The 27,966-nt window shown below is 31.8% G+C and overlaps 10 protein-coding genes across 13 annotated transcripts; 4 read left to right on the top strand and 6 right to left on the bottom strand.

Annotated features, from left to right (window-relative positions):
• Window positions 1–34: 34 nt before the first annotated feature.
• On the bottom strand, window positions 35–3,412 carry SREBP (Sterol regulatory element binding protein). Its single transcript, XM_027350103.2, has one exon. The coding sequence runs from the start codon at window positions 3,410–3,412 to the stop codon at window positions 35–37; it is 3,378 nt and encodes a 1,125-aa protein (XP_027205904.2).
• Window positions 3,413–4,026: 614 nt separating this feature from the next.
• On the bottom strand, window positions 4,027–9,296 carry Uggt (UDP-glucose-glycoprotein glucosyltransferase). Its single transcript, XM_027350101.2, has 3 exons — window positions 5,983–9,296; window positions 4,486–5,914; window positions 4,027–4,432 (listed from the first exon to the last, which is right to left on the bottom strand). Exons 1-3 carry the CDS (start codon window positions 9,135–9,137, stop codon window positions 4,130–4,132), a joined length of 4,887 nt encoding a protein of 1,628 aa, XP_027205902.2. The 5' UTR covers window positions 9,138–9,296; the 3' UTR covers window positions 4,027–4,129.
• A 64-nt stretch (window positions 9,297–9,360) lies between these two features.
• Window positions 9,361–10,544, top strand: Dtwd2 (DTW domain containing 2). Its single transcript, XM_027350169.2, has 2 exons — window positions 9,361–9,686; window positions 9,754–10,544. The coding sequence occupies exons 1-2, from the start codon at window positions 9,568–9,570 to the stop codon at window positions 10,469–10,471; spliced, it is 837 nt and encodes a 278-aa protein (XP_027205970.1). The 5' UTR covers window positions 9,361–9,567; the 3' UTR covers window positions 10,472–10,544.
• Window positions 10,071–11,299, bottom strand: sigmar (Tumor necrosis factor alpha-induced protein 8-like protein sigmar). The gene is made up of 2 exons (XM_027350173.2): window positions 11,009–11,299; window positions 10,071–10,950 (listed from the first exon to the last, which is right to left on the bottom strand). The coding sequence occupies exons 1-2, from the start codon at window positions 11,297–11,299 to the stop codon at window positions 10,573–10,575; spliced, it is 669 nt and encodes a 222-aa protein (XP_027205974.1). The 3' UTR covers window positions 10,071–10,572.
• An 878-nt stretch (window positions 11,300–12,177) lies between these two features.
• On the top strand, window positions 12,178–12,715 carry LOC113799535 (uncharacterized protein C15orf61 homolog). The gene has a single exon (XM_027350178.2). The coding sequence runs from the start codon at window positions 12,178–12,180 to the stop codon at window positions 12,634–12,636; it is 459 nt and encodes a 152-aa protein (XP_027205979.2). The 3' UTR covers window positions 12,637–12,715.
• A 132-nt stretch (window positions 12,716–12,847) lies between these two features.
• Snx1 (sorting nexin 1) lies at window positions 12,848–15,290 on the top strand. Of its 2 annotated transcripts, XM_027350134.2 has the most exons (5): window positions 12,848–13,151; window positions 13,225–14,160; window positions 14,271–14,300; window positions 14,403–14,852; window positions 14,919–15,290. In XM_027350134.2, the coding sequence occupies exons 1-5, from the start codon at window positions 13,068–13,070 to the stop codon at window positions 15,123–15,125; spliced, it is 1,707 nt and encodes a 568-aa protein (XP_027205935.2). In that variant the 5' UTR covers window positions 12,848–13,067; the 3' UTR covers window positions 15,126–15,290. The 2 variants fall into 2 exon arrangements, with proteins under 2 accessions (XP_027205935.2, XP_027205937.2); XM_027350136.2 differs by lacking the exon at window positions 14,271–14,300.
• eIF2Bgamma (eukaryotic translation initiation factor 2B subunit gamma) lies at window positions 15,254–17,229 on the bottom strand. Its single transcript, XM_027350141.2, has 4 exons — window positions 16,623–17,229; window positions 16,240–16,563; window positions 15,983–16,181; window positions 15,254–15,929 (listed from the first exon to the last, which is right to left on the bottom strand). Exons 1-4 carry the CDS (start codon window positions 16,792–16,794, stop codon window positions 15,281–15,283), a joined length of 1,344 nt encoding a protein of 447 aa, XP_027205942.2. The 5' UTR covers window positions 16,795–17,229; the 3' UTR covers window positions 15,254–15,280.
• Window positions 17,230–18,464: 1,235 nt separating this feature from the next.
• On the top strand, window positions 18,465–21,572 carry LOC113799511 (uncharacterized). Of its 3 annotated transcripts, XM_027350152.2 has the most exons (4): window positions 18,465–18,511; window positions 18,580–18,623; window positions 19,339–19,973; window positions 20,436–21,572. In XM_027350152.2, the coding sequence occupies exons 2-4, from the start codon at window positions 18,595–18,597 to the stop codon at window positions 20,843–20,845; spliced, it is 1,074 nt and encodes a 357-aa protein (XP_027205953.2). In that variant the 5' UTR covers window positions 18,465–18,511; window positions 18,580–18,594; the 3' UTR covers window positions 20,846–21,572. The 3 variants fall into 3 exon arrangements, with proteins under 3 accessions (XP_027205953.2, XP_075676755.1, XP_027205952.2); XM_075820640.1 differs by having other exon boundaries at window positions 18,466–18,623; window positions 20,436–21,571; XM_027350151.2 differs by lacking the exons at window positions 18,465–18,511; window positions 18,580–18,623 and having other exon boundaries at window positions 18,928–19,973.
• A 2,578-nt stretch (window positions 21,573–24,150) lies between these two features.
• Pal2 (Peptidyl-alpha-hydroxyglycine-alpha-amidating lyase 2) lies at window positions 24,151–26,018 on the bottom strand. Its single transcript, XM_027350149.2, has 7 exons — window positions 25,546–26,018; window positions 25,363–25,476; window positions 25,127–25,298; window positions 24,943–25,054; window positions 24,812–24,880; window positions 24,607–24,744; window positions 24,151–24,538 (listed from the first exon to the last, which is right to left on the bottom strand). Exons 1-7 carry the CDS (start codon window positions 25,899–25,901, stop codon window positions 24,282–24,284), a joined length of 1,218 nt encoding a protein of 405 aa, XP_027205950.2. The 5' UTR covers window positions 25,902–26,018; the 3' UTR covers window positions 24,151–24,281.
• Window positions 26,019–26,250: 232 nt separating this feature from the next.
• On the bottom strand, window positions 26,251–27,506 carry LOC113799517 (cathepsin L-like). The gene is made up of 2 exons (XM_027350160.2): window positions 27,342–27,506; window positions 26,251–27,249 (listed from the first exon to the last, which is right to left on the bottom strand). Exons 1-2 carry the CDS (start codon window positions 27,435–27,437, stop codon window positions 26,341–26,343), a joined length of 1,005 nt encoding a protein of 334 aa, XP_027205961.2. The 5' UTR covers window positions 27,438–27,506; the 3' UTR covers window positions 26,251–26,340.
• Between the last annotated feature and the right edge of the window lie 460 nt (window positions 27,507–27,966).

The raw sequence follows: 27,966 nt of genomic DNA, 5'->3' as shown, positions 1-27,966 counted from the left end.
AAAAAAAATTTTAAATATATGATACATTAAAACATTATGAAACAATAAGACGTTTAAAACTGCCATATTGGTTACGTATTGAATTGATCTCTTGAATTAATCCACGACGTTCACCGGTACTAATGAAATATTGATCAGGCATATATGTTGCACTCATCTGTAATGATCGAGCATAATCATCAATATCGCTTAATGATGATGGTGATTCATCCTGTGAGCCTGGCGAACAAATAAGTTTTTGTGATTTTTGACCACAATGTCTTTTTCGAAGTGCTCGTCCAAACAAAAGTTGAGCTTCGAATGGGCTGGCACCACTAATTAATCGATATACGCCTTCATAGTAATACAGTTTAGTACGAGCTGAACTCATCATCGATTGCGATAAATATCGTAGCACTTTCAAATCTTGACCAAACGCTGATATTGAATAATTACGAATGACCAATAATTGTTTCTCTTTATTACCACGTTGATCTTTTTCTTGATTCGACAATGATTGAAAGTGTTGCCACAGTCTTACTCGACTTGATAAAATCCAATCAAGTGCAAGTAATTGAAATGCTTCGACCAATTGAACATGACAATCATCACATGCATCACCATTGATAGAATTCGAATTGGATTCGAAAGATTTTCGCAATTCATAAGAAGCTCGATCTAATAACTGAAGAAAATGACCAATTTGTTTAATCGAATTCCAACGTTTAGGATGTTTTCCGATAGAAACATATTTTTTCAAACAACTAGCAAACATTAATGACAAAGCGAGTAAATTGTTACGTAATGTTGATGGAAATCGACCTTTGATTTCAACAGCCTTTCGATCATTTCCAGTAAGCCAATAAAATCCAATACGAATCACTTGCGACCACCAAAGAGATGTTTCATCACCAAATTGTTCGGAATTTTTTGCGAGTTCATCAATCAAATCTATTAAAGGGATTTGTTCCATTTTACCAGTTTTGCTAATCGTTGGTGTCTCAGATTCGCGTAGCTTGATATTGACACCATTTCTAGGATTCATCATGGTCAATATACATTTTTTAATTAAATATTTTCGATATTTAGCAGCGATAAACGCCATCATCGATGTAACGATTGATTTGGTTTCAATGAAAATTGATGGTTTATCAAATGCATAAGACCAATGTAGATAAGGTTTCATGAAATAACGGCGACCCAATGGACGCAATAAAAATTGTTCCTGAGACAATTTAGTCGAATAAGCTGTAGCATATGATTTGTGCCAAAAATATCTGGCAAATAGATTGTGTTGTGGTTTGAACAAAATTGCCGTCAATAAATAGGCCATTGAACGCTGGCATTTTCCATCTTCATGATTCTGATCAAATCTAAATGATTCATTGATTCCGGTTAATGCATAAACATAAGACAGTAATGATGGACGACCTTGACTTTTCAACAATGTAAGCATAGTCAAACGACCATACAAATAGCATACAATTCGCTGACCTATTATCTGATCACATTCGGATGATCCACAAAATGTACATAATTTACCGTCATTTATGCTTGATGTTGGTAAAAATGATCGAATAAATGCGATTGTTTCGTTAAAATACAAAATGATCATTGCACGTACAATCCAATAAAGTTGACTTATAACCGAATCTATTGGAACTGATTTTCCGCTTATTTCTTTCAATGCTTGTTGATAATAGCCTGTAGCACGACCAATATCACCATCACGTAATGCTTGATTTCCTTTTGACAGACTTTGATTATGAACTTTATGATCATAATTTAATCGACGATGTTGTTGGTTATCGCTGTTAGCATGCGATTTATGATAGGCCATTTGAATGATTCGATAACAAACAACAACATTAACCAACCAGATGAATAGATCGGCAATGGTAAAATTAAAAGCTTTCATCCAAAAAGATGTGTTACTTGTGGTATCATAATCGGACATGAAACTTAATATTGTTCGACCAACATGATTTGATTCGTAATTGACCAATGAAGAAGATTTTTCAACAACGCTTCCCAATGGATTATAAGTCACTACTGTTAAAATCAAAGCAAAACACATGAGACGTGATGGATCACGATAGAAACTTGGTGGTGTCGGCGGCTTTTGAAACCCTGATGGTGAAGATGCAGGAGACAAAGAGGATGATGATGAGGATGATACGGATCCAGGTGAAGTTGGAAAACTGGTATTATTCGTAAAGTTAGGCATGGGTGGCAATTGTTGATTGATATCTGTTGATGATGATGAAGAAAGACCAGCTATTTCCAGTTGCTTTTTCAATGCATTAACTTCTTTTTCGAGCAATTGATTCCGTTTTTGAAGAAAATGAATATATTCAATCACTTTTCGTAAGATTACAGCTTTCTTTAGTTTAGCATCTGGTCCGGCAATAATTGTTTTTAATTCAAGTATTTTGTCATTGATAGAAGAACGATAACGTTTTTCGATTGCATTATGTGCTGAACGTTTTTCCGGTGGAGGATTAGTTTGATTTGATATTTGTTGCGATATATTCATCGAATCATTATTGTTCATAAACGGTTGAATAGATATTTTTCCATTGTCAATTATTTCGGTTTTGATGGGTTGTTGTTGCGTTTGTGCTGCCGTAGTCGCTGGTTGTATGAGTACTGGCGTAGAGGTAGCGAAAGAACTAGAAGTTCCGGCACCAGCTAAGCGATATGTAAATAATGGGCCATTGGTTGATTGAATTAGTACTGGCTGAGCGGGTTGAATTTGAGTTTGTTGAATCAATTCATGAGGCTCGGCTTTTATTTGTACGACGGCCGGACTTGGCTGAGCAGCTGTCGGTAATTGATATACTATAGTTTGTCCATTCTCAGTGATTCCAATGTGAAGTTGTTGAGCTGGTTGAACAGGTAGTTGTTGCGGAGAATTTTTCGGTTGAAGTATTGTAGTCGGCTTTACAATCTGTACTTTGGTTTGCGGTTGTTGTGGAATAGGCTTTTGTTCAGGTGGAATATTGAATGGCATAGAAAACTTAAACTTAGCATCTTGTTGTGATTGCTGTCCGAATGTAAATGGAACATTTTTAGAAATATTAGCATCAATATTCTGTGATTGTTGTTGCGGAAAAACTTGAAATTGTTGATTCGAATTGGCCAAAGAATTCAACTGAAATTGTTGTTGATTGAAATTCTGTTGCAAATTAGGCGATGTTGATTGCTGTTGAGATAAAAGAAACGAATCCTGATTGCTCAGTGTTGAATTTTCGGACAAATCTTGCATTATCGCACCAAGATCGTCATTATTTATTACACCATTTTTCTGTTGCGGTAGTTGATTTGAAATAGTTGTTTCAGTCAAACTAATATTATCAAATAATTCATCAAAATTTTCATCTTGTAACAATATAGTAGGATCAAATTCCATAGGATTATGGTCATCACCCATTATTATTGATGAAAGATTTTGATCTAAAAAATCATCATTCAAATTAAATAAATCCAATTGAAGTTGTTGTTGTGATTGTCGATCCATTTTGGCTAAATATAAAAAAAAAATGAACAAGATTTTTTTTTTTGTTAAATTATCGAAAAAGAAATCACTATAAAAATCCTTTACCATTATTTACTAAAGACACAACAGAAATCAGGTGATGATTTTTTGAGAATAAAAAAAAACAAAAACATTGAAATTTTTAAATATTAATGATGATAAAATAAAAGTCTGATCGGAACTTTAACAAAAACACTTTTATGGTTAGGTTAATCATCGAAGATCGATCGATGTTATATTATCATCCAACATTTTATGAAGAACATTTTATGCGTCAAACATCATTACTAAATTAATGAAAAAAAAATATATATGGCGTGATTTTTACCAAACATGCGCAAATAGTTTTTAAAACGAATGATTATATCGGCTGATTGGGCGGAGTTAAATATACAACAAAAACATTCACTAAACATTAATATCATGCGCAAAAAATCGAATGAATGGTCTGATCTTTTTTTGATATGACCATATTAAAAAAAAAAATAATTGAACAAAGCGAAGCGTAATTTAATTATTCAATTGTATCATTTAATTTCTAAATTAATTTTTTCTTTCAAGATTTTACAAACAGAAAAAAAAATTACAAATATCTCAGTCATCGCTATTTGATCATAGCTCTTGATGTTGCGAATGTACGGATTTATCAGTAATAATAACATCAGATTTATCATCAGTAGAAAATTCCGTTCGATCATCATTTTGTGTGAAATTTTGTTGTAATTGTTCTAGAAATTTTTTTAGTTCAAGATCATAATCTTCCCATTCAGCAACAATACGTCTAGCGCTGGTTAATTTTGGCTCTTTGGTTTTAGGATTATTGCAAAGATCAATAGTTTTGGCCTCTTTTTTAGATGTATCATCACACCATGTTTCACACCATAGCCATTCTTGTGGAAGTGATTTTATGGCGACCTAAAAAAAACAAAAAAAATTTTTAAAGGGGATAAAAATTTCATCTTTCATACCTGATGTATCATATTATTAGGTAGATCTTGATCAAGATTAGATAAACTATTAGGATCTTGACTTAGACCTTGATATTGACCACGAAGACGATCACCAGCAGCAATACGACGAAATTTCTGCAAATCTACAACATACAAGGCACTAATATGATATTTACGACCATGTAAATGTGTAGCCCAGTAACCGGATTTCCAAAAACGGAAACCATCCATATCTTTACGTGAATCACAGAATGGTGTATAACCATAAGGTGCACCTTCAAGATCAAGATCACGAAGTTCACGAAGATCGGCACGAACAACCTGATCAGCATCGACAAATATAATTTTTTTAACATCTAACGGAAACAGTACATCGAGGAATAAGATTTTATAGCCCCAAATAATACGTTGTTTTTCAGTTTGTTGATGTAACCATCGTGGCCATTTATATTGTACCAATTCATATTCGAATCCATATCTATTAGCCATATGAGGCAGTATTTGTTTGAATTGTGGTGATAGATAGTTTTTTAAGAACCAAAATTTTACTGGTGTTTGAGTATTTTTCAATACACTGATCATCATGATTCGTAATAATCGTTCATAAAGATGACCCGAAGCGAGTGAAAATATATTGATTCTTTTCGAATCTTCATCTTCACCAGATAATTCTTTGCTTTTATCGCCTGAATTTTGTCGTGTAGATTTCTCTGAATTCCAACCGGAAAACCAGCCACCACTTTGATCATCAGACGAACTTTCATCCGAATCATATAATAATTCTTCATTTTGTTTTCCTGGTTTTTTATTCACACGAATTTTGATTACCAACGATCGAAATGAACTGACAATAGGTATAACTTCGGTTGTATTGGCCACCTGATCGGTACCATCATGCGATACAATTGTATAGATATCAGTCGAACGACCTTGACGTAAACTAAGCAACCATATACCTGGTGATGCTTTTAATTGAAAATATCCAAGATTTGCCATAACAATTGTATCGTACATTGTAGGTATAGTTTTTGTACCCAATGTAAATTGTAATCCTCTAGGAGGACTACCGGATGATTGTTCAAAACAATGACCTTCAACAAGTAAATGTTCCAATTCGAATACTGCACCGACTATATTCGAATCAACCTGTGCTAAGTGAATATTATCCAAATCATAAATTGCATCCACAGCTTCAACCATCCAATTTTCAGGTACGGCCATTCCAAGCGTAAACAAAGGTGATTTTGGCATCGATTTGAACATTGCTACCGGATTTATAATCGATCCAGTAGAAAAATCAAATCGAGGTTCTTGATCCAAAACAAAACGATAGAATAATTTTAATGGCATATCGGAATGTTTTTCCACAGCATTAAAATGAATCTTTACACGTGCATTGAAAACTTCATAAAAAGTAGACAAAATGGGTGAAATTTTCTGTGCACCTCTATTCAATGATAAATATTTTGAATTATAAATAGATCAATATATAAATAGCTTACCAATCAGACTTACCTAGTCAAAGGATCTAATATGGCCGTTAATTCAATAAATGGTTCATTTGGATGTCGAGGTTCAAGTATCAAAACACTATGCTCATCACGAACATTGTTTATTTCATAACGTTGTTTATAGGCAGAACTTCCTGATGATAAAGATGGTTTTGACAATAATACCGAACAAATACGTAAAACTAGATCCGAACATTTTCGTGTTCCAGCACCACGTTCATCATCAGTCAATGTATTCGTGATTTTTTCCGACCAAAAATTCTGTGCATATCGTTCCATAAGACCAAAATCTTCTTCATTGAAAGTAAGTTTTTTATCAGAGGAATGTACGGGTACTTTGTATATTTTTCCATTCAATAAAAGTGCCAAATTATCCGATGAAGATATTCCAAACAATCGAGAAGCAATTGCCTGATGTAAAGGAAATGGCGCAGCATTCGAATTCTGTTTGAGCACCGAATGACGTTCGAAAAATGCTTTTCGATATTCATCCGAAATAAGTTGACCAATTTGTTCAATATTTGCATCCCAATCATCATGTTCTAGGACAGCAACTTTAGTCAAAAACGATAATAATTGTGTTGAACTTGTGATTGTACTTGATGCAGATTCCAATACTCGTGTTACATGATTATGATCAGCATAAACCAATGATAATCGCATATAACGACTATTTTCTCGTAAATGATTTAGACCGGCACGAAGTATTTGACGAGAATCGTATGTAAGAAAATCTGATACCAACCAAACAGTAACTGGATTGCAATCTTTTTTACTGTTAATGTATTTTAATTGAGAAAAAATTGTCGTTTGTAGATCGTTAATGTTTGCTCCAAAATATGTGCTTCCATCATCATTATCTTGTTTTGATAAAACTCGACCAGATGTCAGTTCCAAATATTTATGTGCTTCAACTCGTTTCTGATTGGATTGATCAAGACCAAAAATTACCCTATTCAAACGAGTCATTACAGTTTTCTTTGACATAAGCCATTCAAGAATATCATCTTCATCTGTTATTTCTGCTTTATAAATTGCTTTCTGAAACTGTGAACTTTGACGCATTATTTCACTGAGCACTGCTTCTTCGAAATAATCAGCTTGTAGATGAGTGTCTTTAAGAAGAACACCGTTCATCATTGCTTTTGGTCCATGTTCAAGACCGGTACGATCGAGAAAATCTCGTGATAATTTTCTTCCTATATCATAGCTTGAATCTTCACCAAAAACATCATCTGCTTCGGATTTTGAAATTTTTGATTTAAAATGATTTACAATATCATCAGGTTCTAGATCACGAACAGATTTTGATGTAGCATAGGCTATAACATCGGTTATGAAAGATAATGCTTCATATGAACTTTTATGTTGCGATATATAATTGTAAGCTTCAAGACATGCAACACCAGCATCTTGATAACCATTGATCGTTTGATTATTATTAACATCAAAAACTAAACCAATTCTTACAGGAGCTTTGTGTATATAAAATGATTCAGCCATTCTTAACATATCGAATGATTCTTTACGGCTAGGATCCAAAATCAATATTAAATGATACATATTACGACGAATATTACGTAATATTCCTGGATATGTTGGTCGTAACATTTCCTGCAACGAACTTGGCCAACTTCTATACATTCGATCATTTTCAATATCATTGATATAAAGAACAGAACCATCACGAAAATCTATCTGAAAATCTAATTGTTGTTGTTGTCCACGTTCCCATGCAGCATTTAATTTTTTTATTCGATCATTATCACCATTCAATAAAGTATGTAATTTTGATACAGTATAATATTCATGTTTCATTGCATCCAACAATGTAAACACATCTGCTGAATCCATATCATGATAAAGACCATTGATAAATAAAGCTGTATCCGATGTAGCTAAATTAAGATTTTGATAGAAATAATTTTGATTCCAAGCAATTTCTCGTTTCAATTCCGGTTCAACATGTATCTTGACCAATGATCGAGCTACACTGGGAAAATTTTGTGAAATATCTCTCAACACTGACAATGCTTTTTCTTTTTGTACTGAAAGAACTTTTGTCACTGCTTGCAAACTAATTTCCTGTAATTCCCAAACTTTTAATGTGGCTATCTCTTTTTCCTGATCCATTAGATGATCACGAAATTCATTGAGTTTATTCGATAAGGCAACATTGCTTGCTTTTAATTTGGAAAAAATAAATCCAGCTACCTCATCTGGTTTTGATTGTTCCAAATCATCTTTCCATTGTTGATTGCTTGATTTGACTACTTCTCCACGAACTCGAGTATCATCTTGTGCTTTGTATTCGGTCGATTTGATTGCCAATTCTACTCCATAGCCGGATAAAGCAACACGAGTTTTTGCCGGATTCGGATTATGACGAATAATGTATCGAATTGGTTTACCTTGATCGATTTGTTGTTTAATCAGTTTATGTAAACGAAAGAATGATTTAGAACCAATTGTAGCGTAAAAGATTACTGTTATGGAACGTGGTGAAGCTTCTATAGACGAATATCGTCCTGGATAAATATGATCCACCGAATAAATAAGCGGATGAGAAAGTTGTTTCACATTGTCAGATTTAACATAGTCAATCATACTATCTATAGCCTTAACAATATCATCACCATTATGGCAAACATATCTTGGCCAATCTTGATCATCGATTGGTACGCTCAATTCGATGAATGGACCATTACATTTTTGAAGCTGATTTCCATCTGTTGAAGCATGAATATCTTCAATAATATTTTTAAATGCGATCACTCGCGGTGAATAAGACCGTAATGATAAAGCAAATTTCAATATGGATAATTTTGGTTCTGATCGTAAAAGTTTTGATGCTAATCGTAAACTGGATTGATATTGTTGATATGCATTCGACCAATTTCCTGAAACCGATTCGGTTGCCGATAGCTCTGTTTGAAGATCATCGAGATAACGCCAATAAAAATCTTGATTTTCTTCGGCCAGAAATTCTGCAACTTCCAAATACATGGGTGTTTGCGACCATTTTGATTGCAAAAGAATTTTAACAGATTTTGATGAAGATGAATGTGACGATTGTTCGGACCATTTAAATAAAAATAAAAACGAAAATAACAAAAATGCCAAAATAGAAGGCTGTAATCGGTGGATCGAATTCAGCATTCTTTTAAATTCTATTCTATTTTCTATCACTTTGAATGAATTAATTAATACGAAATCTTGACGATATATTAACAATAGTATGGAATACTGATTGTCAGCATTTCACGATATGATTATTAATTATTTTCGATCCAAATTTACCGGCACAATAATTAATATAATTCTTTGTTATGCTGACGCGATGATCCAAAATATATTAAACAGACGTCACATGCAAAACCAAATAAAATAACCGATTCTATTCATAAGATACGTAACGGACATGTCAACAATGCAACATTGCCGCCGATGCCCGATTTAATAATCATTTTATAATTCCATTTTTCAAATTTTAAAACTTTTTTTTTCGAAAGATAAATCCAACAGTATTTACAGATTTTTTTAAAAAATTTATAGTTTAATTATTTTAGTTCAATTATCTTAAAAAAGAATGCAAAATCATAATAATGTAGAAAATGATGATGATGATGATGATGAACAATTTTTATTCGATATGTCTGATATGCTTGTCGAACCTCCAACCAAAAGAAGCATCTGTCCACAATGCCAGTAAGTTTATTTTGATTGAGACTAATCAAACATTTTCATTTTTATTCAAAATTAACACTTGTTACAGGCGACCACAACCAGTATGTTTTTGTTCGGATATTGATCCGATATCACAATTGCAAAACCATTTGATTATATTACAACATCCCAACGAATTAAAACGTTGTCTTCGTACAACAAAAATCTTGGAACTAAGCATTCCGGATACTAATTATCATCTTTTTAATGGAAAAAGATTTCCATTGAAAAAATTTCCACAACTATTCAAATTGATTGAACAACGTGAAACCATATTGTTGTATCCATCACCAATGGCCGAATCATTGGGTATCGAAGGTATTCAATCAAATGATCCTGATAATCGTAATAATGGATTCAATGTGATTATATTGGATGGTACATGGCATCAAGCTCGTGTTTTATTTAATTGCAATTCATTTCTACATTCATTACGTTGTATTAAATTAGAATCAACCGGTCGATCACAATATGTGATTCGAACACAACCAACCGAAACATGTTTATCAACAGTAGAGGCTGCTGCAATTCTTTTATCGCGCTTAGAACATGATCCATCGATCCATGATCGTTTAACACGACCATTACGAACCATATGTGATTATCAATTGAATAAGGGAGCTGTTACTCACCAAAGCAAAGAATATCTCATCACCAATGGCCTATATGAACGACCATTGAATCGACGTTTGAAGAAAAAAGTCAATCAACAAATGGACAATAATAATCCTATTTCGGATCTAAAAAATCTTGTTCACTTGTTATGAAATTGATCATTTAATTCATTATTTTTTTCATTGTTAAATTAATGAATAATACCGATATAATAATTTACCCATATATGTACAATGTTTTTTTTTCTCATCAATCACCAGTTTTTTCTTTCCAACAAATGATTTATATCTTTAACAATAGATGATTTTAATTCGAACCATGTTCCATCATTTGGATCGGTTGTAGTAAAAAAACGATCAAGAAATTCTGAACAACCAAGAAAATCGAATACAAAATCAATTCGTCGTTGAGATTTATCGCTTAAATGTGATCGTATCAATTGTTTAAGTTCAGTGCAACATGTTTGCATCTGTTTTTGTAGATATTGACAATCATAACTAAAATCTACTTCATGAAATGATACGATTGTCATAAGGATCGATCGAATTGAGCGTTGAATTTTTGTCATACGAAACATTTCATCATTATCCAATTGATGATTCATTATCAAAATGGCAACTTTTATTGTTATCTAAACCGAATTGTATTTGAATTATTCAATATATCAACAAATTCAAATAGAATTTTACCTTCATTAAATATTTTACAACTTTGTCAGCAGTTTCTTTGGAAGCTGATAGATTTTCTTGTCGACAATATAATTTACAAAGTTTATGTAAATTATCCATTAATCGTGCCGAATCTGAATCGATCAATGTTTTGGCCATTGTTTTGTTTGACATCATACGGCCCAATAATTTTTTCTGAATACGAATACCGATATCATGACTTTGAAATTGTTGTTGTTGTTGTTGTTGATTAGACGATGGTTGTTGTGATAAAATATTTTCAGCATTTTTCAATGAATTACCCGAAGACATTTTATTTTCAAAATCAATTGTGTGTAATCGGGCTCAAAATTCAGCAACAAATGTGAAACAATCCAACAACAGCTGCCGCCAGCAACAGTTGGCCTTTCGCTCTCTATCTCTATCTCAATTCAATTCACATTATGCTAATGTAACTCACGATTATCATTATCATTGTTATACAGTAGGTTCTTCGGATGTTTTTGTTTTTTCTGATGCCCATCCTCTGATATTATATTTTTCATTGACGAATGTTTCCTGTTGCCATCCTACATCCGGACATTCAATTGAATAATGTCTAAAAATTTCCGAAGAATTTTTATTGCAAGCATATTTTTTTCTAAAAAATTTTATACAAAAAATTTATTTTTCATAAATGAAAAATTGATTTTTAAAAATTTTCAGATGAAATTATCTCAACATTTATAAAATAAAAAGATTTTCTTAAACTGTAATGAATTCCTACAGTCATATGTGACTACTATAAAAGTCATTGAAGTCATAATTATTTATGTTTGTTTGGTTCAGGTGTCGCTCTTGACTCGCTTCGAAGATAATTTAGATATTCTTCGTGGAAAGTCCTCGGCCATTGGCAGTTTTTTGGGCATCAAGTGTCCGTATTTTAAACTAAATGCTATGATTGTCTTAGGTTGATGTTATTCGGGCTGAGATGGATTCAGTTCCTGAGCTCTATTTCTTCTTGAGACTATCAATGTCAACTCTTTCGTTATGAAAGAGAATAGGCCAAACCTGGTACACGCTTGCGCGTGTTATCATATAACTAAAGTAATGCGGGTAACGTGTGGTTCCAACACACGTCAACAGAACGAGGCTTACACGTGTCGATACCTGTTCCGTTTGGTTTTTTTTTAAATTTAAATTTCAATAAAATGCCTCGTACAAGATATGGACCCTTTATTTGGATTGGTCGTAAACTTGGCTTCATAAACATTAATCGACCATTAGCATCAAAAGTATTGACAGAACATTTACGACAATCACATTATCCTTATTGGACGGCATTTTTTATTCCATATCATTCAATTTTAAATGATCAATTTGGTTGGTCACATTTTAATTGGTCAGTTGATGGACATAATTATCATATACTAAGATTAGGTTGTTGGCCATATATTAAATATCATTGTAGCCGTCGACCTTTAGAAGACCTTTATATTCAGGATATTTTCTATACATTTATTAAATGTTTACAATTTGGTATACCAACATTAGCCTATGGTATTGCTGGCTGTATAATGGCTAAACATTATCAAGATGTTCATATTGATAGAAAAAATTCGATACGAATTTATTTTTGGTATCCAGAAAATCATAATTCACCTCATTAATAATTTTTCAATTTGTCCTTATGACATTTAATAATTGAAATCTAATAAAAACGTATTTTATGAACAGTGTATACTTTTATATTTTTGCTGTTTTTTTTCTGTGACGAGTCCTCAGCTGAGCTCACCAATATTGGATGATTTTTTTTTTTAATAACCATTTTTGTTTCATGTTCATACTCCCATTCAACGATTGATGATTATATATATTGAATGGCAGCAACAAATATTTTTTTTTCTATCCATTAAAATCGATTTATAAATTTCAAATACGTTATAATTTGTGGGAGTTGTTTCTATCCCATTCTATTTTATTTGATTCATTTAAAAACCATAACAGTTCAAATCAATCAATTTGTTGCAAATTCTTCGGAGATTATTTGTTTTATTTTTGAAAAAACAATATTTACAACAAAAAAAAAATTCCCACCACCATGTCCGAATCTGTTGCCAAACATAATGATCCTTTGTCCACAGTTTCAGATGATGATGAAGATTTGTTTGCTTCAGCCTACGAGGTTTGTTTTGTTTGAAATGATTTAAAAAAAATCGAATTGATTTCTTTAAAATTTTAAATAATTATTTGAACAGCAACCAGCTAAGACAGAACAGAAATTAAATCATGAAGAACCTGTGGTTCAACCGCCACCTGTTACAGCAATGGCTGATATTAATCTTGATGATGACGATCAACAAACAGATTCTGAACCTAAAGAAATAAGTAATGGTGCAATACCAACACCACCTACACAAAATTCATCCATTCCACAACATTCTTCGATTTTGAATACATTAGAATCGGAGATGAATACAATCGATTTGAATGATTCAAAATTTGATAAAGAAGATCAATCTTCCGTTAAAGAAATTGATGATAATTTGAAAAAAGAGCCCACAACTACCGGAATTGCAGGAATGAAACCACTAGAAACGGTACCAATTGAATCACATCAGGCGGAATTACCACAGCCAATTGTAACAGCAGCGACCACTAAATCTTCACAACAACCGGCTGTTATAACGCCTAGTCAAATAACGATCACTATTGCTGAACCACAAAAAATAGGCGATGGAATGGGATCATATGTGGTCTATTCTGTCAGTACCAGAACTACTTTGCCTTATTTTCGTCGTCAATCTATGACTGTAAATCGACGTTTCTCAGATTTTCTTGGTCTTCACTCAAAACTATCAGTGAAACATGGTCCATCAGGCCGAATCATACCACCACCACCGGCTAAGTCAGCCGTTGGAACGGCCAAAGTCAAAATGGCTAAAGATGATTCAATTCATTCCATGGATTTTCTTGCTAAACGCCGTGCTGCTTTAGAACGTTACCTTCAACGTACTGCTGAACATCCGGTTCTTTGTTCTGATCCAGATTTTCGTGAATTTCTCGAACTTGACACAGAATTGCCTCGATCAACATCTACATCGGCTTTAAGTGGTGCCGGTTTGAAAAGAATGTTTTCTCTCTTTGGCGATACAGTCAGTAAAATGACATTCCGTATGGAAGAATCTGATCCGGTAAGCTTTAATCAAAATGGATTTGTCTTTGTCTTTATTGATTGCTGTTCAATAATTTTTAATGTCATAACTGTCTGTAACTTTCATTTCATGCTGTCCTCGAAATCCAGAATCTTTGTAACAGCTTCGAAGAAATTAAGGTTTTTCTTTATATTTGTTGATTCTTTTGAGCCATTTCAATCTTAATTAATTGATTATAATCTATTTATATGTTTTCATTTGTCATACGAATATATTTTTAGTGGTTCGAATCGAAACAACAACAAATTGAAATATTGGACACTCAATTTCGTAAATTATATGCAGCCGTTGAATTGTTGATCTATAATCGAAAAGAATTATCAACATCATTGGGCGTTCTGGGTAAAGGAACTGCATTGATCGGTCATGATGAAAACAATGTATCATTGTCGTGTGCGCTATCACATTTGGCTGCAACACATGAAAAAGTGGAGAAAATTTATGAAACACAGGCAAATCATGATTTTCTTTATCTATCCGAATTATTACGCGATTATATAGGCATGATTGGAGCTGTACGTGAAGCATTCCATGAACGTGTAAAATGTTTCCAAAATCTGACCACTTTGGAACAAACTTTAACTCGAAAACAAGAATCAAAAGCAAAACTAGAATTAACATTGAAAAATGAACGTCCTACATCACCGCAAATTGATGATGAAATTCGTGATGTAAGTGTATTTTTGATTGAAAAATTTTTCGTTTTTGTAATGTTTTTTTTCTCTAATCTTCTAAAGCTTCAAGAACGTTCAGAAAAAGCAAAGGAAGATTTCGAAAAAATATCCGAAACGATCAAACAGGAATTCGAACGTTTTGACATCAGTCGTTTACGAGATTTTCGTAACAATTTTCTCAAATACATGGAATCCTTGTTACAAACACAGGAGGCATTGATTGAATGTTGGGAAACATTCTTACCCGAAGCCAGGTCAATTTCGGCCTAAAAAATGGAAAAAACACCTCTAAATAACCGGTTGATTAACAATTACACCAACGTATTGTGGCTCACAATTCTGAATTGTTTTTTTTTTGTCACAATTAATATTATTATTTAAAAGAGAAAAAAGTCATATTACAAATAATAGATTTACTTATTCGATCAAATCAAATCGAGCATTTCTTGTATTAATGATTCATTCCGATAACGACTTTGTTCAATCACTCGATATCTTGGACTCACTAGACAATTTTCAAGCAAAACATTTTCCTCTATATGAGCTTCGGAACAGACAACCGAATTGATCAATTTACAATTGTTTTCGATCGTAACATTATCTTGTATAATACAATTTGTAAATTGACAATTATCACCAATAGTACAATTGTTGCCAATAACTGTTCGTTTTAGCAAAGTTTTAACACCCAATTTTGAACTATTACTGACCAATGATCCTCGATTTTGTGAATGTGTGGATTTCTGATCAACTAGAAATCGATTAGCCTCACAAAATCCGGTTAAATTATTCACTCGAACTAAATGACCAGTGTTGACAATGAGAGCTCCACAATTGATCGATGATAATGATGATTCTTCTTGTTCATCATTATCACATATTTTTAGATTTATTCTGGCCATATAACATTCCAATTCTGGCGTACGAATGAAATCGATAATATGTTTTGACTTTTTGGTTTGTTCATCGTTTTCATACGATCGACTTGATTCAGTTGATCGATTCGAATTTAGACGTCGAAATTGCTTTCTAACCAACGATGGTAACAGGTCAAATTTAATAGATCGAATACCACTAATATAATTTTAAAAATTAGTTAATCGTTGCATGGAACAAGATAAACTTACGTTTCATGTTTGAGATAATCGAGTATCCAATTGCGAAAAAGATAAATATGCGAATCAATTAGATCGGTTCTCAGCTGTAAGTATGGACATGATTTAAAAATCGAACGTTTCAATGGTATTGAATCATTCAACATAGCATCGGGTTCGTAGAAAACTAACCGATTTAAATCATTTCCATCCAGACCAACATAATCGAATTCTATTTTGTAAAAATAAAATCTATTGAGTTCCTTCTTAGAATTCCATTAACCGTTTACCTTTATTATCACTCAATTTGATGGCTGGCATTAGATTTTCTTTTGGGTATAACTGAGAAGAAAAGGCACAAAGAAAAGTGGAATTTCCAAGCCGATAAAGTTCAATAAATCGATCCAGATCAATATCGGCTACAAGATCGCACGAAACAAGAAGAATATCTTTAGTTAACTTTTCTTGCTTATGAATGGCACGCAAACTATCGGCCGTAGCATAATCTTCAGTATGAGGTATCGTAATGAATCTTAATTGAATATCCAAACCGAGAGCGGCAACTGCATTTTTAATTTGATGCTCTTCATTGTCTAAAACGATAATAAAAGCCTCTGTATCGATATAAATCGATCGATAAGTAACGAAAATCCAGATTTATTTATTTTCAAACCTAAAATATTATGTCGTTGCAGCAATTCCAATGAATATTGAATCATTGGTCTATTGGCTATTGGTAGCAAACATTTTGGTCGACCATGTAAAATATGGTTCATTCGACTACCACGGCCACCGGCCAAAACAATCGTATGAAATTCGTAATCGAATCGATTTTCAATCATCATTTAAATAAATTTTTAACAAATAAAAATTCCAATAATAATAATCAAAAAACATACACGTGTACAATGTTTATCTAATGCAAGTTATTCAATTGCATCAGGCATAAATAAACATCTAGTTTATACACTGATCGAATCAAAATGCCCGGTTTTTGAAAGCTTTGATTGTCGAAGAAATAATTTGTTTTGCGAATCAAATTTCAAGCTTACCAGCTTTTTTTAATCAATTTGCACACCTGCTGTCAGCGATAATAATGTTCATCAAGTGAACAGGTGTCATGTCAGGTCATCATTTTTATTTTGATTTGTTCCTAATTAGTTTAATTATATAGCTAGATTTTGATCGATAATTGACATTGATTGGGATTTCTGGATTCGGATGGATAAATGAAGGAAAATTTATTCAAACTTTTCACATTTATTCATTTTTTTCAAACAATTCTAAACATCCAATTTATGTTTGGATTTTGCTCGGTAGCAAACTTATAATAATAACCACGAAATTTCAAACAAACAAACAAAAACGACCGTTGGAAAAAGAAACCAGAAAAAAAATTGATAACTGAAATTAGGCGGACGCCAAGTCAACCAGATTATCTATCATCACAGCCCAAGAATTTCAAATCTAACCAATCATAATGCTTAGTTTATATTTAAATTTGAAAATTTGAATTTTGTTAGCCTGATAATGATGCTACTACCGATCAAGGCGTATGATGTTACAGGCGAAGCATTAGCAACAAGTATTGATGACAATAACAGAGACGGCGCCGATCATTATTATTATTCAATTTTTCTGTTGCCGCCTGTTTTTTTTTGATATTCTCCAACGGATTTTTTTTCTAACCATAATCATGTATAATAATGAATGATGGGCGCGCATATATCCACCACTATTTTATGTGTAAAGATTTGAAAATCTGGTCAAATTTGAAAAGTAACAAACAAACAAACGAAAAAATTCCGTTGGAGAATTCATTTTGAATTTTATTCAAGTGATGTGACACGAATCAAACAAACAAAACAAAACAAAAAATACCTGGACCTTTTTCCCTTTCACCTGTTTTTTATTGACATAGCGACCTGTATCATCATCATTATCATCATCAAATCGTCAACATCGATTCAATTCAATTATTTTAATACAAATTGGGGATATGTTTTGTTTGATTTCGTTTGAAATTTGATATATATCATCAATATTTGAAAATAAAAAGAAAATGTTTCATCAATAAGCAACAAAAAACAACAAAAAAAATAAAAAATAAACGGATTTGTTGGTTGGTCGGGTGGAATATTTTTTCCATTGTTCTTTGCCCCCAAAATTCCCCGACCGTTTTTTTTTTTTTGATTGTTGTTTAATTCATCATCATCACATAATCAATATCCTTTCTTTCTTTCTTTTTTATCATCATCAAACAAAACCACAAAACCAAAAAAAAAAAACAAAAAATTTTATTTAATATTGGATTACCATTGCCCATTTTTGTTTTTCTTTTGTTTTTTTCACTTTATCCATCTTCGATATATTTTGTTTCAACATAAGCGACGAACAAAAAAAAAAAGAATCCAAACAACATTATGAAGATCGACTAAAGTGTGTGTAATTTTCAATTTACAAATGACAAATCTAATGCATCATCAATAATTTTTTTTTATTAATTAGAAATTTTTTTTTTTAGTTTTCCCTTGCTAAACATCTTTAAATCATTTTGGATCAGTAAGTCGATTTAATCTCAAAAAACCAAACAAACAAAAAAAATAACGCCCAATTTGGAATGTTATCAGGAATCTACATGGATAATGCCTCGAAGTATCGGCATCAACAACAGGTAAGCTAATCTTATTTTGGTCTGTTTTTCTTTTCCCTTGAATAAACAAATTGTTGTGAAATCAAAGAATATATTCAAGCACACACACATCAAATGGACCTTGTCGTCCATATTTCAAAATTTCAATTTCAATTTTTAAACACTAGATGGTAGTATATATGTTTTGGAATTTTGTGCATGCGTTTTTCATTTTAACCCAATATTTTTTTTTTTGATACAATTTTTATGCGTGTGTGTAATGTTGAGTGGGATGGACTTTTACAATTCAAACTTGCTTTTACTGTTTTATTTTGTATTTAAAAAAAAAAAAAAAAATTATGGATGGAAGAGAAGTTCGACTTGTGTTTTGTATGTTTGTGTGTACACCTGGTTCATTCATTTCATTCGATATTCGACAGTGCTTTGAGTTGGGTCATTATTCGCGAAAAAAAGTTCTTTGAAAATTTAGTGCCTTATAGTATTTCGTCATTTTTTATTTTTTCTTGACCAATTTTTTTTCCTAATCTTTATCTGAAAAATATTCTCTATTTTTGTTTTTTGTTTTGTTGAAAAATCGCATTAATATGAGTGTTAAATTATATCCGATAATAATGTCTTCGTCTATTTGTTATTCACGTCGATCAATCGATCGTACTGCATCATCAATCATATTGGAATCGATTCGTTCATCATCAACATCATTGTCATCAAAATATAATAATGGCCATAATGGAAGATCGCATCGTGTCATGTCCTTTGATAATAACAGTGGTGATAGTAATAGTGATCATCATCACCAATCACGTCGTCGTGGTACCGGATTCCGATCATCATCTTCATCATCATCATCAATACCAATATTACCATCTGAAGAATTGGAAAATATCGAACAAGAAGAAGAAGTAGCAACAACATTAGCAACATCCTTATCATCTCCCATAATTATAACCACATCAATGCCAACAGTAGCAACAACATCGGCAGCCGATATTGCCGGCACATCACATCAAATTCGGACAACTTTTACCGAAACGACAGCAGCATCATCATCTCATCACATCGAAACTCGTCAATTACAATCAGTACGTCGAAGATTATTTCAAACGGCAGCATCTTCAACAACGGAAACATCAAGTACCGATTGGCTTTCAGAACAAATCGAACAAATTCAACGACAACAACGTGAAAGATATAATTTTGATTTTGAACGTGGATCACCATTACCGGATAGTCCTGGTCATCGTTTTCGTTGGGAACCAGTCATTCAACAACAACCGATTGAATCATCAATTCAATCAACATCAAAAACTAAATCTTCCGGTGGTTTAACTATTCCTACGACAAGCATGACTAAACAAACATCTTTAATGGGTATGTTGTAAAAATATATCTTATTTATTATTATCATCAATTTGATAAAGTGTTAGAGTTGAGAGGGTTTTTTCGTTAGTAATGTGTCACACACACACCTATGATATTGATCGATTTTGAAAATGAATGAATATTATCATTTTTCAGATAATCAAAATGGATCCAATGATTTGATATGTGTAGCCTCTTTGTTTGCTAGCAATCTGTTTACAAATGTTAAATTAATATCAAGAGAGGCACACGTCAATTTTTTGAGAAAAAGATAATTTTTTCACTGTAGAGTTATTCAAGATCCATGATATTGAAATATTGAAAGTGTTTTTAGCCATTAAATACAATCATCAATCAAATTAGAATGGAGAATTTTTATAAAAAAATCGATTTAATTGAAAATTTTCTAATTTTGTTTTTTTTTCATCTTATTTTCCCTCTTGTCATTTTTGGATCATATCATATATGTAGGCATGTTACCGGTACGATGTAAAGCACGATCATTATCAACAATAACGACAACGACATCATCATCATCAAAGGCTGCTACAGCTAAAAGTATTGATATTGGTGAATATGAATCGAAACAAAAACGACCAATCTCTACAGTGGAATCATCCGAGGAAGAATCCAAACATTCTGAGTATTCAAAAATGTTGAAAATAAAACATCCACGATTGGAACAAACATCATCATCAAAAGATGATTATGATGATCCTAAATCAAAGATTGTTTCAAGTTCAACATCATCATTATCATCAGAACAGACTACTAAAGAGATTACGGTCATTGAATGTTCAACATCGCAATCACCAACATCATCAACAACTAGCTCGTCGTCATCGTCGTCATCATCATCGGGAAAAAAACGTGCAACTTAAACGTAAAATGATACAATACAAATCGAAATCGATTGAAGTTTTTGTGATGATTTAAAATTTCTGGCACCATTTTTTTCATTAATTCATTCATTCAACCTAATGAGTACAATTCTTTCAACAAAATTCAACAAATTTTCATTTCATCATCCCAGCCCTTCTTACCACTCGAAATTTTCTTCTTTTTTTCAAATTCAAACACACAAACACTTTATTACTATTAATATCACATTACAGAATATATTTCCTATTTTATTAATGTTATCTATTATGAAAAAATTCATTCATTCATTTCATTTCATTTCATCCATAATAATCATTTCAAATGAATCTCATATTTATATAATTTCATTCATTTATTATTGATATATTTCAAGAAACAAACGCAAACAACAAAACATACAAACACTAAAATGATCTAAATCTTCTATTTCTTTTTTCCCTTCCATCCCTAGTCAATGACTAATATCTAATTTAAATGAAAAAAAATATTATTATGTCATCATTATCATTGTAATAATTGTTTTTCTCTCTCTTTCTTTCTATTCATAATTACACTGATAATTTGGAAAGAAAAACATACACCACACACACAATAATACAGCTACTAACCTGATTCTTTCTTTCATTCTTTCATCCATTTTTTTTTTTTGTTTGTTTTTTTTCAGAGATAAATATTTTGTGGTTTATGGTTTTCAGGCAATCATTATCAAAAAAAAAAACTTTTGTCTGTTGGTTTGTTTTTAAATTTTTAAAATATAAAAAAAATTTCGGGAAATTTCCCATCCAAATTGTTCCATTTCCTTTCGATTTCTTGTCGGTGTATTTTTTTTCTCATTGATGATAATGACCATCATCAAATTAACTGAACCTTGACCATTTGTTGTTTTCAAAATGAATCTCTTTTGAGGTTTATGGTTGAAAGATTTTCTGATGATCATCAACAATGAGAGCGAGAATAAGAGAGAGGATGTAGAGTGTGTCTATCATAGAATATTACTATTATATTTGGCCAAAAGACATCGAAAACAATAAAACTTGATTGTTTAAATCAAAGGTCAAAGGTAATTTCATTATTCAAAACAAAACAAAACAAAAAACTTTTTTTTTGTCAATTAAAATAAAAGAATATTCATAATTTTACATTTCACAACTTTCACAATGTTTCCTGTGTTTAGGTTTTATTTTTGTTTGCTCTAATCATATTCGTGTGTATGACAGATGTTTGAAAAGGCCGGAGAAGAAGAAAAAAAAAGTCGATCAAATAGCGGAACATATTATGAAAAGCAACAACAAAAACAAAAATCGAAAGCAAAAAAACAGGCCATCTGTCTTTGAATGTCTTCAAGATTTTCTGTTATTGTTGTTGTTGTTGACAATATAATAACACCATCATCGTCCGGTCAATCCGCGGATCGTCAAGAAAGTTCTGTCCATTACGGTCATTGTATACTACTACTAGTGTTACACTTTTAGGAATAAAAGGACAAAGGTCATTCAACGAATAGAAAAACACAATGAGAGAAGCAAGCAAAAAAAACCGACAAATAAATGATAATATCTGTCGAATCATCTTCCTTTTTTTTATTATTCTTGATTTATTTAACAACATCCGTTTGTTGTTGTTGTTGTTGCTAGGATGATATTGGCCTTTTTGAGACTGAAATTGAATTGTTTTGTGTCCATTCGTATCGACAACAACAGCAACAGCAATTTTAAAAATCGATTCGGTTCATTGATTACGATCTCGTGCAGGAAAAAATAGAACAAAGCAACTAATTACTCATCATCATCATTATCTATTTTCTATTTAGGTACATAAAGAGTTAATGATAATGATAGAGGTCATTTTGTTTCATTAGGATATGATCAATCAAATTTCATTTTGAAAAAAAAATTCAAACGATAAAAGCCAAATGGTCATCATCATTTGGATATGAATTCAAATCACTTCTGTTCTCGTGAAAGGAATCAGTTCCTTTTTTTCTGGTGTTTGTTTGTGTGTGTGTGTGAGAAAAAAACATAAACACCTGCCCTAAAAAAAGGTAGAGTTTTTTTTTATTTTAATTTTGGCGCCAAAAATAAAAATAAAATCTTCTGTTCAAAATCTTCTGTATAGGTGCGTGTATGCAAATAATAATAATGTCAAAAAACCAAACAAACAAATGGCAAGACTATAAATGTAGAGCAATAGGGTGATATGGTAAGGTATGGTATCGACCCACACACACTTACAAAATACAGGTAAAACACACACACAATGGGTACTTTTTGTTATTATTATTATCGTGAGAAATACATCCATCCTGATGATCAGGTATCCTGACTGTTCCATATAATGTTTTCCGTTTTTTTTTCTCTCTCACTTCAATTTCTTCCCATAATGGTCGGTGTTTGTTTTTTTCAATCGTTCCCTATGGCCACAGTTGTGTGTGGGTAAAATTTTCTCATCATCATCATCGTTGGGTACGTACCGGATGGATCAGCACGTGTTCATTGTTCACACACACACACACATATCATTGAAATAGAGATATGGCTTGTTTTTGGCGCCAAAATTGTTTGGATTGGTTCAGCAACAAAAAAAATTGGTTCAATTTTTTTTGGCGCGTAAAACCCAGCCAATACCATGACCTCCAAAATGTTTATTTTGGATTACACCACCATCACTTGGAAACAAGATGCAGATTTGTTTATATAATAATAGTGAAAGATGAACTTTTCAAGACAATTTTTTTTCCTTCTTCAATCTAATTTTTGAATTAAATTCTAAACATAAGGTACAGAGTGAAGAAAAGAAAATCCATTGAGGTCATTTGCAAAAAAAACAAAACTAAATATTAACAACAACTGACAACAAGGGCAGATGTCTTACATCTGCAGATAAGAAGAATTATTCCAGAACAATTGTAATATACGTAGTTGAAACGTTTGGACCAGACGTTTGGCGCACGACGATTATGATGACTATGAAAATACCCCTATGGGCATTTATGGTCAGTTCAATGGCTTGAAAGAAAAAAAAACAAAATACTATAGCAGCTGCTGTTTTTTTTACTTCTTTTTACATTGATATAACTTGACCGGTTAAAATTAAATAAACAAAGACAGTTGGGTCAAAGCCAATTGAGACCCTTTCTTTTTCTTTTTTTTCATAATTTTTTCAAAGAAAAAATAAGTTTGTTGTATTGGCACGCGTCATCTCCTATCATACGATTGAATTTAAATCTTTTCTTTTAGTAATAATAAGGATAGTAATTTATTTGTTAAAAACTTTTTTTTTTTTTTGGTTATATCAAGAATTAACCAAGATAATCATCATCATCATCATCATCGTCATCATCATAGAGATCAAGAATATGGGAAAATGTTTCGTAAGGGGAATGTAGGAATGTTGAATGATTTATTGAATGATGATCAATTGAAATTGATATTTTTTTCATTCCGATATGAATACTGGATAATCTTCGAGATCAAATTTTAAAATTTTTGATTGATTATTATTTAACGATGATGATGTTGATGATAATTGACAAACAAAAAATGTTCGTCCATTTGGTGTTAAACTTAAATCATGTGCATCATAAAATGATCCATTTTGTGGTGACCAAACATCCACTATTTGTTCGGTGCCTAAATCAATCGAAATACCAACTGTTGATTGTGGACCACCATTCAAAGCAAGAATAACATCACCTAATTTAATGAAGAAATAAATTGATTAAATTTTGATTTTTTTGTCTTTTTTTTCATCAAATACAAACCAAAATGAGCTATTGCATATACTTTTCGAAGTTCACTTTGTTCCAATTCAAATAATAATAAACCAGGTGGACGTCTTATAACATCCGATGAAATTGAACTAGTCAATCCAGCACTATAGCACATAATACGATCATTTTCTATTTGAATTTTAAAGAAAAAATTTCATTTAAAACTTTGGTAATTCAATAATTTTAATAATTTTACCTCGATCGGCCACACAAATTAAATCTTCGTTCTCCAATAATGCTAAACTATGTGGTGTTCGTAGATTATCTGAAAAAAAATCAAATCAAATTCTTCAAAAAAAAAGATTCTAAAATTATAAATTTACTAACCATTATTTGCAAATTCTGTAACATAATGTCCATTCGGAGTAAAAACAACAATACGGGAATTACAATATCCATCACTAATATATACTGTTCCTGTCGATGCAACAGCGACATCCTTTGTGTGAAAATTAAATTAAAATTTATAATTTTTTTTTCTTCATAAAATCTTAATTTTAAAAGATAATACCGTTGGTTTACAGAAATGATTCGAATCCGAACCAGGTACAAAACGTTCACCAAGTACTAGATCGGCTTGTTCAAAATTATTATTTTTATAACGAAATGCTTGATGTAATGCAACATCGGTAAGCCAAAGATTTCCTTGTGGATCGACCGATATTCCATGTGGTAGATAAAATCTATTTCAGGATGAATTTTTAGTAACAAATTGGTATTTCTTGTCAAGAAAAGAAAATTTTTTACCTATCTTTTCCCCAGGAAAACATAACATCAGCATTTTCTAAATCGACAGCCACAATTGTATCAACATTGACAGGTCGATCTTGATGTTGATAGATATTATCATCATTAAATGAGCTATGAGTATTTCGAATAACAAAAATCAATTGGATTTTGGATCTTTGAAACTTGATTTTTGTAACTTACCTTTGATCCCAGGTAATATTTCCACGATGAAATATATAAAGAAAATCTTTAGTTGCAGCTACACCGGATACTTGACCTAAAAGTTGATCAAAATGATGTTTTTGTGCTTGTAATGCCCATTCACGATTTTCTTTAGCATGTTTTGAAGTCAAATATAAAAGCTCATTGGCTCCCGATGATGATGATGATGATGATAGTCGTCCTTGTGCGTCTAATTGATCATCCATATCAATCGGATTAGTTGATTCAAGATCTTGATCAACAAAAGGTCGACCATAGAATCGTCCATGGCAATCATTTGTTATCAACAATATGATGGTCAATGATAATATTAATGGACAAATTCGATGATCCATATTGTTTTTTTTTTAAATTAAATAACAACCTAATCTTATGATTGCCAAGATTAACTGTCAACTTACATACGTATATACAAACAACAACACAAAAAAAAACTGTGACGCAAACAACTCGAAAGAAATCGAGCAAATCTGACAATTATTCAGTGATGTGTCAATACAGTTATATACGCTATATACATAATTTTTTTCAATTTAGGAACCAAGAGAATGGACTATTATTCGATGGTCGATTGGCCAACCGATTCGGCGCCATTTATATACTTTTTTTTTTTTTGTCGTTGGATAAATTCTAATATGAATCAAAAACTTAAGATGGCACTACCAGAATACAGAATAATAATAATTCAGGAAAACAAATTTTGAAATTTTATTTTAAAAAATGTTTATTTTTTTAAATTAGCAAATTATTTTAATGTTATAGAATTATGAAATTCTAAACAATAGGATAGCTAGCTTGTGATGCAATACCACATTGATTATTTTTGTTACGTGACATAAGAATATATCCATCCATACCCCATGTTGTACCCCAAGAATTTCGAACTTTCCAATATTCTTTACCATCTGAACTAGTACCATAACCAACAACAACTACACCATGATCCAACCAATCTTGCGAACAATCATCATGATCATAAACACCAGATTTATACATCATAAAATAATTAGAACTAGCATCGATTCCAACCGAGATTGGGCCAACTTTTGCGCAAGCTGATTGTAATGCATGTTCATCATATTTTTTTACATCAACATAACTTCGGATTGTAGCACCAACAACTTTGCCTTTGTCTTTAGATTCACATAATTCATCGATTCCAGCGTATGGATAAGATTTTTCTGTATCAATACCATGATTTTGAATTACAAATTTAAATCCATTGTCCATCCAACCACCTTCACAGCCATTATCACCTTGACTGCCCGAACAATCGACTAATTCTTGTTCTGAAAGTTCAACCAAATGACCGGTTGCTAAAGCATGTGCACTTTCCATTGAACCAACAGCCGAAAATGCCCAACATGATCCACAATTTCCTTGATTTTTGATTGGTGCAACGACACCTTTTTTAGTCCAATCAACTTCGGCAGGTAATGATTCAACATCATTATCTGTATAGATTTTCGGTGCATTTTGCATTCCTTTCGATGCAATCAAACCATTCATACGGCGAAATTCGCTGACACTTTTATCAGCAAATTGATTAACACCTAAAAGAAATGAAGATTTTTTCTGATAATACAATTGATTATGTTGTTCAATGAAATCCAATTTATCAGCAAAGATTTGTTTACGGAATTGTTCTTCTTCGCTAGATCGATATGTTCGGTTATAATTTTTCTATTATTGATCAGGGCATTTGATAAAAAATTATGAAAAAAACGGATCAAATAAGATTTGAAAATGAGCATTTTCAATTGAAAAAAACTTACTTTAAAACTAGCCCATTCATGTTCTAAACGTATTGGATCGATGGCCTGAGCCATAACGATCATAACAAAGCCAATCAAAAGTTGTGTTTTTAACATTATTATTATTATCGATTGATTTTAAACAATAAAACAGAGAGAGAGAAATGATTTTTATTGTTCCATCGAATGAATCCTTTTATATCAAAAAAAAGAACCTCAAGATGATTCCATCCATCAATCAATCAATCATTCAACGATTATTATCAATCGATAATCAATAAGACCATATGACATAAATTAATCAAATAAACAAAGGTACATTATTATGAATTTTTTTTTTGATTACAGCTAAATCCGTCTTATTCTTAAGTGATTTGTTTGCTTTTGATCATCATCTTTATCATTCGATACATATCTACCTAAAATTTTACCAAAAAAAGAAAGATTATCACCCCAAAAGTAATAAAGTCAATTTAAAAATTTTAAAAAAAATTAAAAAATCAAGTCAATGTCCATCCGGTCGTTGAAAGTTATTGTTGTCGTTTTTATCGTTTATTTTATCAAGTTTTTTCATTTCATTCTTTAACACAGAGGTTGCAACAACAACAACAACAAAAGAATTCCTTTACAACAAGATTACATAATT

This window comes from Dermatophagoides pteronyssinus, unplaced genomic scaffold (genome assembly GCF_027571235.1).
Source record: "Dermatophagoides pteronyssinus isolate colony J.1.1.1.1 unplaced genomic scaffold, Derpt_VIB-CSIC_2022.12 sq0007, whole genome shotgun sequence".
Classification (NCBI taxonomy): domain Eukaryota; kingdom Metazoa; phylum Arthropoda; class Arachnida; order Sarcoptiformes; family Pyroglyphidae; genus Dermatophagoides; species Dermatophagoides pteronyssinus.
This window is presented reverse-complemented; position numbering and strand designations above follow the sequence as displayed.

Bases quoted from the DNA above. Each gene is read 5' to 3' on its own strand.
- SREBP (XM_027350103.2), bottom strand. From the start codon at position 3,412: ATGGGTGATGACCATAATCCTATGGAATTTGATCCTACTATATTGTTA.
- Dtwd2 (XM_027350169.2), top strand. From the start codon at position 9,568: ATGCAAAATCATAATAATGTAGAAAATGATGATGATGATGATGATGAA. The intron at 9,687-9,753 runs GTAAGTTTATTT...CACTTGTTACAG, and splicing joins AGCATCTGTCCACAATGCCA to GCGACCACAACCAGTATGTT.
- LOC113799511 (XM_027350151.2), top strand. From the start codon at position 19,187: ATGAGTGTTAAATTATATCCGATAATAATGTCTTCGTCTATTTGTTAT. The intron at 19,974-20,435 runs GTATGTTGTAAA...TCATATATGTAG, and splicing joins TAAACAAACATCTTTAATGG to GCATGTTACCGGTACGATGT.
- Pal2 (XM_027350149.2), bottom strand. From the start codon at position 25,901: ATGGATCATCGAATTTGTCCATTAATATTATCATTGACCATCATATTG. The intron at 25,299-25,362 runs GTAAAAAATTTT...ATCCTGAAATAG, and splicing joins TTTTCCTGGGGAAAAGATAG to ATTTTATCTACCACATGGAA. The intron at 24,881-24,942 runs GTTAGTAAATTT...ATTTTTTTTCAG, and splicing joins TACAGAATTTGCAAATAATG to ATAATCTACGAACACCACAT.
- Snx1 (XM_027350134.2), top strand. From the start codon at position 13,068: ATGTCCGAATCTGTTGCCAAACATAATGATCCTTTGTCCACAGTTTCA. The intron at 14,161-14,270 runs GTAAGCTTTAAT...CTCGAAATCCAG, and splicing joins GTATGGAAGAATCTGATCCG to AATCTTTGTAACAGCTTCGA. The intron at 14,853-14,918 runs GTAAGTGTATTT...AATCTTCTAAAG, and splicing joins TTGATGATGAAATTCGTGAT to CTTCAAGAACGTTCAGAAAA.
- Uggt (XM_027350101.2), bottom strand. From the start codon at position 9,137: ATGCTGAATTCGATCCACCGATTACAGCCTTCTATTTTGGCATTTTTG. The intron at 5,915-5,982 runs GTAAGTCTGATT...ATCATTGAATAG, and splicing joins ATATTAGATCCTTTGACTAG to AGGTGCACAGAAAATTTCAC. The intron at 4,433-4,485 runs GTATGAAAGATG...TGTTTTTTTTAG, and splicing joins CTAATAATATGATACATCAG to GTCGCCATAAAATCACTTCC.
- sigmar (XM_027350173.2), bottom strand. From the start codon at position 11,299: ATGTCTTCGGGTAATTCATTGAAAAATGCTGAAAATATTTTATCACAA. The intron at 10,951-11,008 runs GTAAAATTCTAT...AATTCGGTTTAG, and splicing joins TTGTAAAATATTTAATGAAG to ATAACAATAAAAGTTGCCAT.
- LOC113799535 (XM_027350178.2), top strand. From the start codon at position 12,178: ATGCCTCGTACAAGATATGGACCCTTTATTTGGATTGGTCGTAAACTT.
- LOC113799517 (XM_027350160.2), bottom strand. From the start codon at position 27,437: ATGTTAAAAACACAACTTTTGATTGGCTTTGTTATGATCGTTATGGCT. The intron at 27,250-27,341 runs GTAAGTTTTTTT...GATCAATAATAG, and splicing joins ATGAATGGGCTAGTTTTAAA to AAAAATTATAACCGAACATA.
- eIF2Bgamma (XM_027350141.2), bottom strand. From the start codon at position 16,794: ATGATGATTGAAAATCGATTCGATTACGAATTTCATACGATTGTTTTG. The intron at 16,182-16,239 runs GTAAACGGTTAA...TTTACAAAATAG, and splicing joins CAAATTGAGTGATAATAAAG to AATTCGATTATGTTGGTCTG. The intron at 15,930-15,982 runs GTAAGTTTATCT...AAATTATATTAG, and splicing joins GATTATCTCAAACATGAAAC to TGGTATTCGATCTATTAAAT.